Source organism: Ranitomeya imitator, chromosome 5, assembly GCF_032444005.1.
Source record: "Ranitomeya imitator isolate aRanImi1 chromosome 5, aRanImi1.pri, whole genome shotgun sequence".
NCBI lineage: Eukaryota > Metazoa > Chordata > Amphibia > Anura > Dendrobatidae > Ranitomeya > Ranitomeya imitator.
The window spans coordinates 524,418,148-524,430,865 of NC_091286.1; the positions used below are offsets into that span (position 1 = coordinate 524,418,148).

A 12,718-nucleotide genomic window follows, 5' to 3' on the forward strand; every position below is an offset into this window, starting at 1 on the left:
CTTAAGAACAATTTATATCTACTAATACATATGGCAGATAGGATAATTGATTTTAATGCAATTTGGCAAATTCTTTGACGCAATTAACATGCCATGCATTCATGTAACATACATCATACATATCTGGCCATAATAAGTGTTCAGTATAAACATCAACACGAGTAAGTAATTTAAATGACTATGTGACCTGCTACATAAGCCACTCAAACAGGAAATGGAAGCTGTAGGCGGGCGGTGATATATAAGGGGGAACCATAGCCCTGACGAAGAAGGAAAGCATCATTCGAAACACGTTGGACTGTTTTGGCCCCTTCGTGCAACCGTCCATCAGCCTCATGACGTCACATTTTTTCCACACCCCCATCGCATCCCGCCGCAGCCACCGCGTTGCTTCCGGCCGGGGCACGCCAGAAGCCGGCGGTTCTCTGTGGCCAGCCATGAGGATCATCTTGAGGGAAGGAGGCTCCCGCATCACCTCCTGGCTCCAACAGTGTCCTGCATCGTCTTGTACCAGAGGGTCAGCTATGCACCACAGCCCTGAGCAGTGCTGACACCCCTTCTTGGGACAGATATTGCTTCTGCTACTCCGACATGCTATACCACTACCGACAAGACAAGTAAGTTTATTAACACTGATACCTCTCTTTTTCCATTTCGCTCTATATCGATAGAGCAGATAGGGATATTACAGTGTAACCTCTGGCCAGCTGCAGGTTTTGGGTCCTTGAGTTTGCGGCACATTATACCATCAACGCCTGTACACCAATATCAATGTACTGAACCAGGTATATTAACAGCAATAACAGTGCCTATATATCCAGCCCTCAACCTAGTCCTATATCTCCAGTGCGGATAACAGAAAAATAAAATAGTTATGGCTTTTGGAAGAAGGGGAGAAAAAAAAATGAGAATGCAGAAACCAAAATTAGCCATGTCGGGAAGGAGCTAAAACTAGGTATGTGGCTTCAGCACTAGCTGCACATATAGGTTAAGATATATCTGTATTTACTTACCAGCCTCTGCAACGCATAAAAGGCAGCTTTTTCTTTTGCTTCATGTTCAGCATGACACTGGGGTCCATGAAGGACCAAACCATTTGACAGCTTCACTTGACAGACTGTCAACGCCTAGGAAAAGTAGAAAATAATACACACTATAAACATACCGTCCGTCACATCAAAAGAATGATAAAAATCCACTGGGTGTACACTAAGCACATAAACCAATATATTGAAGTTTGAAACTGGAAAACAGCTAGAAAATAAAGACCAACGAAATAAATACAAATAATAATAGGAGATAAAGAGGAGTACTTCAGCCACTGTGGATTTCAGTGGAATCCATTTACATATAGTGGTTAGAATTAACCACACAATGAGTATGCTAAAACTGGAGACTTTATAGATCATATAGCTATCCAAAGATATTGGCAATGGGGTTGGCTTAACAGGTTACCTATTACAAGATAAACTATACCTGTGGTGTCCGCAGCAGGGAAAACTCTGGTGGATGCATGCCAACAAGGGAACAGATGCGGAAAAGTTCAGCTACCGCTGGGGCCAGAGGTGTGGCTAATGGTGGAGTAAGCAGAGGCGGGCGCAGCAATTCTGGATTTGGGGTTTTGAACGGTGGTCCCGTACCATGTGGTCTGTTCATGTGAGCAGCTGTACAATAAGTACACAATTAACACAACATAACCTTCAAGTATCTGTCTTTTGAAATATAAAGCTAAACTGTCCCTGAAGTATGTCCCATCAGGCAACATTCAGGGCGTGTATAAAGCTCCGCTGCTGCCCCAACAAGCATGCCCAAATATACAAATTATCAGTTTCTTTCATCATTATGATGTACAATTAAAAAAAATATAATGTGGTACAGTGTTAGCCAGAAAAATTTATGTACGGTACATACTTTTATGCAAAAAATTACAAAAGTATTCTAGGAGTGATACCTTTATTGGCTAACCAGAAAACTTATATTTGCAAGCTTTCCGAGCACAGAAGCCCCTTCTTCAGGCAGGTTTACAAATGATGTTCAAGTCTTTGACAATAAGGACTCAAATAACACCTGAATTTCTGGCACAATACATGGACACACTTCCATCACACCAACTCCAGATCACAGTCACGACTACCACCACCTCTCCATTTGTAACGAAAACCTTAATTTGATTTCCTTGGTCTATCTTCAGAAGCCATCACCCTGTTCACAAATGTCCTGTTATAATATCTCTTAAATGTTGGGCTCTTGTCTAATTGATTTGTAATCCTGCCTGATGAAGGAGCCTCTGTGAGCTAAAACCTTGTAAATATAATTGCAAATTACTCCTAGAACACTTTTTGTAAATTTTTGCCATAAAAGTATGTATAACAATTTCATCATTATGAAGTGGTGAGAGGACATACCCATATACTTGGTTTGTTTCCGCGGAGCAACAGGATCTTTTTTGACATCGCTCTGCTTTTCTGGACCATCAGAGCTATCAATCTTCAAGATCTCTTTTAACATTTGAGTCCCTTTCTATGAAGGAAAATAAAGTTAACTTTCTCTGTAGTAAATACCAAAACATGTTTCAATCAATGACGTGTCCCTTTCTGAAAAGCGTTTTCTGGGACTTACACACTATTGATGTATCAGCCCATTGAAGGCACAACATAGGCTCCATGTCCACATCGTCATTTACACAGCCACAACAGCTTAAGGTACCTTCACACATAACGATATTGTTAACGATACCGTTGCTTTTTGTGACGTAGCAACGATATCGTTAATGAAATCGTTATGTGTGACAGCGACCAACGATCAGGCCCCTGCTGGGAGATCGTTGGTCGCTGAATAAAGTCCAGAACTTTATTTCGTCGCTGGACTCCTGCTGACATCGCTGGATCGGCGTGTGTGACACCGATCCAGCGATGTCTTCACTGGTAACCAGGGTAAACATCGGGTAACTAAGCGCAGGGCCGCGCTTAGTAACCCGATGTTTACCCTGGTTACCATCCTAAAAGTAAAAAAAAAACAAACAGTACATACTTACCTACAGCCGTCTGTCCTCCAGCGCTGTGCTCTGCACTCCTCCTGCACTGGCTGTGAGCGTCGGTCAGCCGGAAAGCAGAGCGGTGACGTCACCGCTCTGCTCACAGTCAGTGCAGGAGGAGTGCAGAGCACAGCGCTGGAGGACAGACGGCTGTAGGTAAGTATGTACGGTTTGTTTTTTTTTACTTTTAGGATGGTAACCAGGGTAAACATCGGGTTACTAAGCGCGGCCCTGCGCTTAGTTACCCGATGTTTACCCTGGTTCCCGGCATCGTTGGTCGCTGGAGAGCTGTCTGTGTGACAGCTCTCCAGCGACCATACAGCGACGCTGCAGCGATCCGGATCGTTGTCGGTATCGCTGCAGCGTCGCTTAATGTGAAGGTACCTTTACCCATATTCAGAACAATGGCACTGCAGGATGCAAACAGATGAACCACTGACAACAAACGGGAACTTTAAAGTGACAGAAAAGAATACATAGCTGAGCAAGTCTTGAAAATACAAGATAATGGATAGTATGGCCCAAATGCTCTACACCAGCTTAGAAATGTTGCTCTGAACATATAGGCTAAAAAGGCTGGAAGTGCGCTAGAACGGACAATGTACAGCGAGGGCATCAGTCATCCCCATTGCTGCCCACGCTCATCTCCTTAATTCACAGCTGCACCTCTTCTACGTTAGTCGTTTGATCAATGGAACGTAATACTGTCAATCAAGAAGGTAGTAGCATTGTGTGTGTATTTCTGTGTGCCAGATGCAGACCTCAGAGACAATACAGGCATCCATCCATTAATCTGAATTTTCAGAGCCATATATTCTGTTAGAGTCATATAATGATGATGGCAGAATCCCTTTAATTGTGCAGATTGTCAGAGGATCCAGCCCTGACCAAACATTGATCACCTATCTTAAAAATAGGCTATCAATCTTTATTTCCCAAACCCACCTATTGCTATTGTTAGGGTATGTTTCCACGGTCAGTAAACGCTGCGGCGGGTTGGACGCTGCGTACAGCTGCAGAGTCCAAATGTTACAGCATAATGGAGATGGGATTTCATGAAATCCCATCTCCACTATGCGTGCAGGGACATCTCCGGCTTCCCTGCGTAACCGGACATGCAGCTCGTCTTTCCAGACTGCAGCATATCTATTTATCTTGCGGAGACGCTCCATCTCCGCAAGATAAAGTCACCCATACAATGTATAGGATGCGGTGATTCCGCATGGTTCAATGAACACAAGTGGAATCACCGGGCGTACAAAAGCCGGCAGCGCTTTGGAAGGAGCAGACGTGCTGCGTCCAAAGCGCTGTCAATACTCACCATGGAAACATACCCTTAGGGTAAGATACCAAATGAGCCAAATAACCTTACCATAGCAAAGGACTGTGGGGACAAATGTTCTTCAGTGGTCCTCTGTGCCTCCATAATGGGTGCAGGCTGTGCTTGCTCATCTCCTGCAATCTTCAAAGATGCAAAAAGGTTCTCAAATTCACTATTTGGCTGTGAAGAAGGGGACATCATCTGTTACATTCACTGCAGCAGCACAAAATTCAAGCATAACTCAGAAATTTAGTGGAGATAATTTTTTTTTTTATACTGTGGGTGAAGTCAGCATTACCTTTCCTTCAGTGGTGCCTGCACTACCACGTGCTGCTGCCTCTAACTGATCATTTCTCCTCAATAGTTTGATGCGCGTTTCAGGCTCAGAGACGTTCTACATAATGCAGAGAAGAGATACCTACTTTATGAGCTATAAAAACTTCTTTCGATGGTTAATGAGAACCTTTCTCCACCCCCACCTCCCCTTTGGGTGTCACTTTGTTTTTCGTTTGTAAATCCAACACATGGTTCCAGAGATATAGACTTTCATTCGGTGTTTATTTTTATGGTCATTACCAAGGGGGCGTTGCTCACAGGGTAATAACGAAGAGCAGCCTAAAGACAAGCCCCCAGAGAATCCTGTGTGCATCGCCCCCCTGTAAGAGCATAAAAATTTGCACTAAATGAAAAGGACTCCATCTTTGGTAGTGTACAGTGGGTTAAAAAAAAACAAAAAAACACCCCAAATACTTTTTCTACTGCTGTCCTGAGTAAGAGAAAAAAAGGTCACTTGGTTACATATACATAAAAGAGGCTGTTCACCACTCCTTCTACCCCGTCTGAAATCCTGTTTCCCCCAAGTAATACTCATACTCACCGTTCCTGCGGTGTTGACACTGGCTCTCCCGGGGATCGTGTGACATTTTTATATCATGCAAACCCTGTGGCCAATCAGCTCTTGCTTCACTCTCCTCCTATGGGCTTGATTGACATCCAGAGGAAGTGAGAGTTATGAGTGCTCTCTCATTTCCTCTGTCTGATTTGTCAGAAGAGGGGGGAGAAATGAAGCCAGCGCTGATTATGTCACACAATCCCTGTGGTCAATGTCATACAATCCCCGGGAGAGCCAGTGCCGACACCGCTGGAAGGCAAATATGAGAGTTAAATTACTGGGAGGAAACATGGGATTCAGAAAGGGCTGTCCGAGTAGTAGGCCTTTTTAAAACTGCTCAGCTCAAAACAGCCTGAGGTCAATGTCAGACCTTCACTCAGTCTAAAAAAAATTCAGTCTAGATAAGTCAAATGCCTTAGTCAACATTTATATCACTGCTTCACCACTTTATATTCTAGGTAGGCAAATAATGGTCTTCAAGCAGCGCCAAACACCATCCTGCCCATTAACTCCAGCACCTGCATCACACAACGACAGAACTTCTACTGTTCTCATTTTATAAAGATGATGGAAATACAAAGAATGGCTATAAAAGATTATTAAGGATCATACACATTTTATTGAAGAAAAACAATGGAGGTGCAGGATGTTTTGCTGCATGATCTCACCTGTGTAGTAACATCCAGCTGACGGTTCTGAAACTCAAAGCCTTGTTTACCTGCAATAGACATGATGAAGTCTATCTTTAACATGTAGATCATCATATAACATATACACATGTATTGAGAAGGGGTATCTTGGGCTGTTTATCGTGTACTATGACACAATTGATATCTCTGATGGCACCTAGTAAATTAGGCATGATTCGTAAGAATTTACAGGGGATTTCGGTAACAGTAGAAGGTCTAGGAAATATTGTGTGCTATGTCTGCGACTGATCATGTGCGGATGATAAATATTAGTACCAAATCCGCTCTGTTCACTTACCAATATTCTTAAGTTCTTGTTTTTTGCGCTGGCACTTTGAGGTGTTCTCAGTGTTGCCTGAATTGGGGTACAGCTGCATATTTTGGCCAGGCTTCTTTTCCTGAGGTAGACACTACAAAACATAAATACTAATTAATCTTTGTTTCGGGGGAAGCTGGAGAAAGATTTGATACACAAGGTCAGCATGACCATTTCACATTCAGAGTGACAGACCTGGTCGTTCATTATATGAGGTGCATACTGTGGCTTCCCAACGCCTTGCAAGGAATGCCACACATTGCTGAATTCATCATCTTGTTTATGCTGCAAGACAAAAAGAAATAAAAACATTGATATTTGCATGTTTCAGTAATACACTTAGAAAGAAACCCACAATTAATAGATCCCATGAAGACAGACAGACATTGCACTCAATGAAATTATTATTACACCTAAGAGTGCCTACAGTGCGGTAGAAAATGGGAAAACACACACTTTAGTAGTACAACGCAAAATTGGAAGAAAATAATTTTTATTATCTATTACTATTGAAAGTGACCATTTATGTTAAGGTATAAATAAAAACGATCAACTACATTCACAGGAGCCTGGACCAGCGGCCACCGGACCGGAGCTTTAAATTTTGCCGCCTATCCCCTTGGTTGCCTGGGCATACTAATTAGAAAGGGTGTTGGGAATACTGGCAAGTAGGAGGCAGTTTTTGAAGGGCTCCTGTCTGGCAGATATGGACAACTCACGTAGCCAATCATCTTTAAAACATAAAACTGGCAGAACTATACCGAAAATACCATTGAAATGAACTTGCCTTCTGTTTCTGACTTCCAGAAGAGATACCTGCTGACTGCGGGGAGTTTGCAATATCCGGAAATTGATGCTTCTCATTAGGTTGCTTTAATACACAACAGAAAAGAAATATAATAGTAATGGTAGTAAGACTAACATTACTATAGACTTAAAAGTGTTGTTCCATCATTAAATTATATATTCACTAAATAGATCACAACAACAAATAGTTGCAATTTACATGTAATTTACAGTAAAAAATTTATGACATTTGTTTACATAGTAAAGTGCCATCTGATGCACAAGGTGTATGTCAGTGTGCAGGTCCATCTGCCAATCATACACACTCCGTTATACCACTCACAGCCAGTTCTCTGCACCATCCCTTACATACTGCAGAGCAACCACTAAAACTAGCAAGCAGTGCAGAAAGCCATTTCTACTGGCTGTGCTACAGTACACAAGGAGTTACTAGCCATGGGGCAAGTCAGTGGCTTAACTAGAGTGGGCAGGTGAGGCGTTTGCTCAGGGCACAGTGTCGTCACGCCACCTAATGCATTGGTCCACGGTTTATCTCAAAGGGCGGCAATTTTGGAGTGGGATTCATCAGTTCTCCAAGCCGGTTATCAAAGTGACAGCCAGTTAAAAAAGGTGCATATTGCCAACTCCGTGAATTTAACTGTACTCATGTCTTTCAGTGGAATTAAGAGCGTCAGGAGACCGTATTTGAGAGGAGGGAAAAAATGCATGAGGAAACAGGAGATGAGTGAGGAGACCTTATGGGTGGGAGGGGAAAATGTGTAAGAGGACAGTAAGCGGGGGTGGGGTTTTTGGGGAGATAACATAATGGGGTGAAGGGAGATGTATGAAGAGACAGTATGAGGAGTGGAGGATATGTGAGTAGACAATATGGGAATGAGGGAATGTGTGAAGAAACGGTATGGAGTGAGGGGGGAGAAATGTATGAAGAGACCGTATGGAGGGAGTGGCAAGTGTGAGGAGACAGAATGGGGAGGGGGAATGGATTAGAAGACAGTATGGTAAAGGGATGATGTAAGAACAGACAGTAAGGGGGAGGGCACAAATGTGTGAGGACACAGTATGGAGGGGAGGGGGGAAATGTCAGAGAAGACCGTATGGAGGGGAAGGGATAAATGCGTGGGGAGTAAGGTAAAGGGGATATTGTGAGGGGTCAGTGGGGGGTGATTGTGAGGAGTCAGTATGAGGGGAGTTAAGCGGGATGACAATACCGAAAGAGAAAAGTGTAAGGAGACAGTAAAGGGAAGAAAAATGTGATGGTGAACAGTATAGGGACTGGGTAGTGTGTGTGGGGGGGGGGGGGGGGGGCAGAAGAGAGAGGGGCAGCATGGGAATACAGTATGAGGGCACAGTTTAAAGAGGACCTATCTAAACTATTTATATGGGCATAAAGGTTATAGACTAATGAAAAAAGTCATATCTGTTTGCCTCATATCAGATGCCTTGTTGGTGAGAAATCTTTTATCACTTTATTTAAATGACCTCTTCCAGGCTCTGGGGAGTATGGTGCCTGGAAGAGAACTCTGCCTCCAGAGATTACTTTTAAATACACTGCTTAAAAAAATAAAGGGAACACTAAAATCCCACATCCTAGATATCACTGAACAAAAAAATTCCAGTTGTAAATCTTTATTCATCACATAGTGGAATATGTTGAGAACAATAAAACCTAAAAATGATCAACGTAAATAACAACTAATATCTTACGGAGATCTGGAGTTGGAATGATGCTCAAAATCAAAGTGGAAAATGAAGTTACAGGCTGATCCAACTTCAGTGGAAATGCCTCAAGACAAGGAAATGATGCTCAGTAGTGTGTGTGGCCTCCACGTGCCTGTATGACCTCCCTACAATGCCTAGGCATGCTCCTGATGAGGCGACGGATGGTCTCCTGAGGTATCTCCTCCCAGACCTGGACTAAAGCACCCGCCAACTCCTCGACAGTCTGTGGTGCAATGTGACGTTGGTGGATGGTGCAAGATATGATGTCCCAGATGTGTTCAATTGGATTCAGGTCTGGGGAATGGGCGGCCCAGTCCATAGCTTCAATGCCTTCATCTTGCAGGAACTGCTGACACACTCCAGCCACATGAGGTCTGGCATTGTCCTGCATTAGGAGGAACCCGGGGCCAACCGCACTAGCATATGGTCTCACAAGGGGTCTGAGAATCTCATCTCTGTACCTAATGGCAGTCAGGCTACCTCTGGCGAGCACATGGAGGGCTGTGCGGCCCTCCAAAGAAATGCCACCCCACACCATTACTGACCCACTGGCAAACCAGTCATGCTGAAGGATGTTGCAGGCAGCACATCACTCTCCACGGCGTCTCCAGACTCTGTCACGTCTGTCACATGTGCTCAGTGTGAACCTGCTTTCATCTGTGAAAAGCACAGGGCGTAAGTGGTGAATTTGCCAATCCTGGTGCTCTGTGGCAAATGCCAAGTGTCCTGCACGGTGTTGGGCTGTGAGCACAACCCCCATCTGTGGACGTCGGGTACTCAGACCATCCTCATGGAGACGGTTTCTAACCATTTGTGCAGACACATACACATTTGTGGCCTGCTGGAGGTAATTTTGCAGGGCTCTTGCAGTGCTCCTCCTGTTCCTCCTTGCACAAAGGCCGAGGTAGCGGTTCTGCTGCTGGGTTGTTGCCCTCCTACGGCCCCCTCCACGTCTCCTGATGTACTGGCCTGTCTCCTGGTAGCGCCTCCAGCCTCTGGACACTACGCTGACAGACACAGCAAACCTTCTTGCCACAGCTCGCATTGATGTGCCATCCTGGATGAGCTGCACCACCTGAGCCACTTGTGTGGGTTGTAGAGTCCATCTCATGCTACCACGAGTGTGAAAGCACACACCAATATTCATCCAGAAAGCATTGGTACTGAGATGTGGTCTGTGGTCCTCACCTGCAGAACCACTCCTTTATTGAGTGTGTCTTGATAATTGCCAATAATTTCCATCTGTTGTCAATTCCATTTGCACAACAGCATGTGAAATTGATTGTCAAACAGCGCTGCTTCATAAGTGGACAGTTTGATTTCACAGAAGTTTGATTTACTTGGGAGTTATATTCTGTTTAAATGTTCCCTTTATTTTTTTTTATTTTTTTGAGCAGTGTATAAGGGGGGTGTTACCAGTGCAATATATAATGGATACCAGTGTGATGTGCAATGGTTACCAGTTTTACCAGGGTAAGCTGTAATGGTTACCAGTGTGATGTGTAATGATTACCAGTGTTACCTGGTTGATGTGTAATGGCTGCACTCTGCTCTCCTGATCTCACCGCAGAGCTGTGTGTGATTATACCTGACATCTGCAGGATCCTCTCACTTCCAGCTTCCATCTCACAGGCAGACAGGGTTGCAATACTGTTGCAAAACAGCAGAGCCCAGAGTGAAGCAGAAAATGTGGTTGCAAGAAGACAAATTTCATTTCTACTGTTCCGTGCTAGTTACTTGTCTCACACTGGTAACTCCCCCTTTTATTTATTTATAATAATCTATGGAGGCAGCGTTATCTTACAGGCAGCGTCCTCCCCATAGCCTGGAAGTGGTCATTTATATAAAGTGATAAAATATGAGGCACAAAGGTAGGACTTTTGTCAGCAGTCTATAACCTGTATGCCCATATTAATAGTTTAGATCGGTCAAATGTGGTGACAGAATTCCCTTTAAGGACATTAGTGTCAGGGTGTGCTGTAGAAGACAGGATAAGATGAAAGTCTGCAGAGATGAGCTATGGATGAGAAAAGTCTCTATGGCAACTTGACAAGATGGAGAGTAAAAGTACGAGAATTACTCCAATCAGAGAACACGTCACTTATAAAGGTACCTGGATGTAAATGTTTATATGTGATACTGCCTGTCTCATCAGTACTGTAGTCCCTGATGATGGAAGATCTGATGATGGCTGGAATCAACAATTTGCAGTATCGCCTTACTACTGTTACGAACATTCAGTGAGTTCATAAAATACAATTGTTTATTGGGCTGGCCTTACATTACAATTTATTGCTATACTAAGCTTGGTGCTGTATTCATGTATTGGTGGTTCTGATGCTGTATTCCTATACGGCTGGTGGTTTTGTGCTGTATTCCTGTACGGATGATGGTTATGGTGATGTATTCATGTACTGATAATAGTTGTAATGCTGTATTCTTGTACGGTTGGTGGATCTGGGGATGCTTGCCTGTACTGATGGTGGTTCTGGTAATGCACTTCTGTAGTGATGGTAATTCAGCTGATGTATTCCTGTACTTGGTGCTGATCCTGTCCACAAGCAGCAATCCATAACTTGTCAGATGTGACATATGGTTATGTTAATAAAGTATGGCGCCATCTGGCAAGCTAAATGTTATTATGTTTGTATTTGTTAGGAGCCTTAATTATAAAATCAACCACTCTAGCACAACAAATCCTAACATGTAATATAGTCACTATCAGTATTCAGCTCTGCTTGCAGGTTTCAGTGGTTATCATATGATCACTCATACACGATTTCATACTTAACCTCGTTCCCACAAAAGTAAAAAAAAAAAAAAAACACTTAAAAAAATTCCAAAATAAAAAAATCTAATTACCCTTTATACTATAGTATAAGCCGACCCGAGTATAGGCCGAGGCACCAAATTTTGCCACAAAAAAACTGGGTAAGCTTATTGACTTTGACTAGAGTATAAGCCGGGTATGCATTGATCCCTCATCCCTGTCCTGAGTATTATCTGACATAATTGCAGGGGTGTCAATACTTTTGGCCACAACTGTATGTGTATGTATATATATACACACAATAATTTAAGCTAATGATTTACATCTGTTGGTCAGCATAAAGTACATGTGGGGATACCCTAGCAACCGGGCAACCCCCACATGTACTTATGCTGGCTAACAGATGTAAATCATTCAGCTGCGGCAAGAAAAACAATCTCCCAGCACTAAAAAAATAGTCGGAGGACCCCCGAACATTCACGAGAAATCTCGAGTAACAAGTATATTCGCTCATCACCATTAATCATCATACCGCTGAACAAAAAGTAGAATAAAATGCGATCAAAAAGACAAATATAAATTAACGTGGTACCATTGAAAACGTCATCTTGTGTAGCAAGTAAAAAAGCCATCTTACAGCTCCATCAGCAGAAAAATAAAAAAGTTATAGCTCTCAGAATAAAAATACAAAAATAAATATTTTTCTGTAAAATCGTTTTTATTGTATAAGGGAGCCAAAACACACACATTATATATTATAGAAATGGGGTATCACTGTAATCGTACTGACCAGAAGAATAAAAATGCCTTATCAATTTTACCATACGCTGAACGACAAACCCCCACCCCAAACAATTCCTGAATTGCTGTATTTTGTTCATTATGCCTCTAAAAAATCGGAATAGAAAGCGATCAAAAAATGTCTCATGTCTGAAAATGGATCCAATAAAAACATCACCTGGCTCCGCAAAATACAAGCCATCTCATGACATTGTGGGCCGAAATATGGAAAAATTGTAGCTATCAAAATAAGGTGATGTGTTTTTGCAATAAAAAGAGCTTTTTAGTGTGTAACATCAGCCATACATTAAAAAAACATATATCTGGTATCGCTGTAATCGCACAGACCGCAAGATTCCCTATGAATGAGGCAGATGAAGGCCCTGTGGA

The 12,718-nt window shown here is 42.9% G+C and overlaps 1 protein-coding gene across 2 annotated transcripts in view; it reads right to left on the bottom strand.

Annotated features, from left to right (window-relative positions):
* XRN1 (5'-3' exoribonuclease 1) overlaps positions 1-12,718 on the bottom strand; it is a 227,733-nt gene that overhangs the window by 34,904 nt on the left and 180,111 nt on the right. For both annotated transcript variants that reach the window (XM_069727559.1, XM_069727558.1), the window contains 9 exons: positions 7,040-7,123; positions 6,448-6,537; positions 6,235-6,346; positions 5,916-5,965; positions 4,654-4,749; positions 4,407-4,535; positions 2,406-2,520; positions 1,477-1,664; positions 1,014-1,127 (listed from right to left, as the gene is read on the bottom strand). In XM_069727559.1, coding sequence (XP_069583660.1) covers positions 1,014-1,127; positions 1,477-1,664; positions 2,406-2,520; positions 4,407-4,535; positions 4,654-4,749; positions 5,916-5,965; positions 6,235-6,346; positions 6,448-6,537; positions 7,040-7,123 — 978 coding nt within the window. The remainder of the gene's footprint in view (positions 1-1,013; positions 1,128-1,476; positions 1,665-2,405; positions 2,521-4,406; positions 4,536-4,653; positions 4,750-5,915; positions 5,966-6,234; positions 6,347-6,447; positions 6,538-7,039; positions 7,124-12,718) is intronic.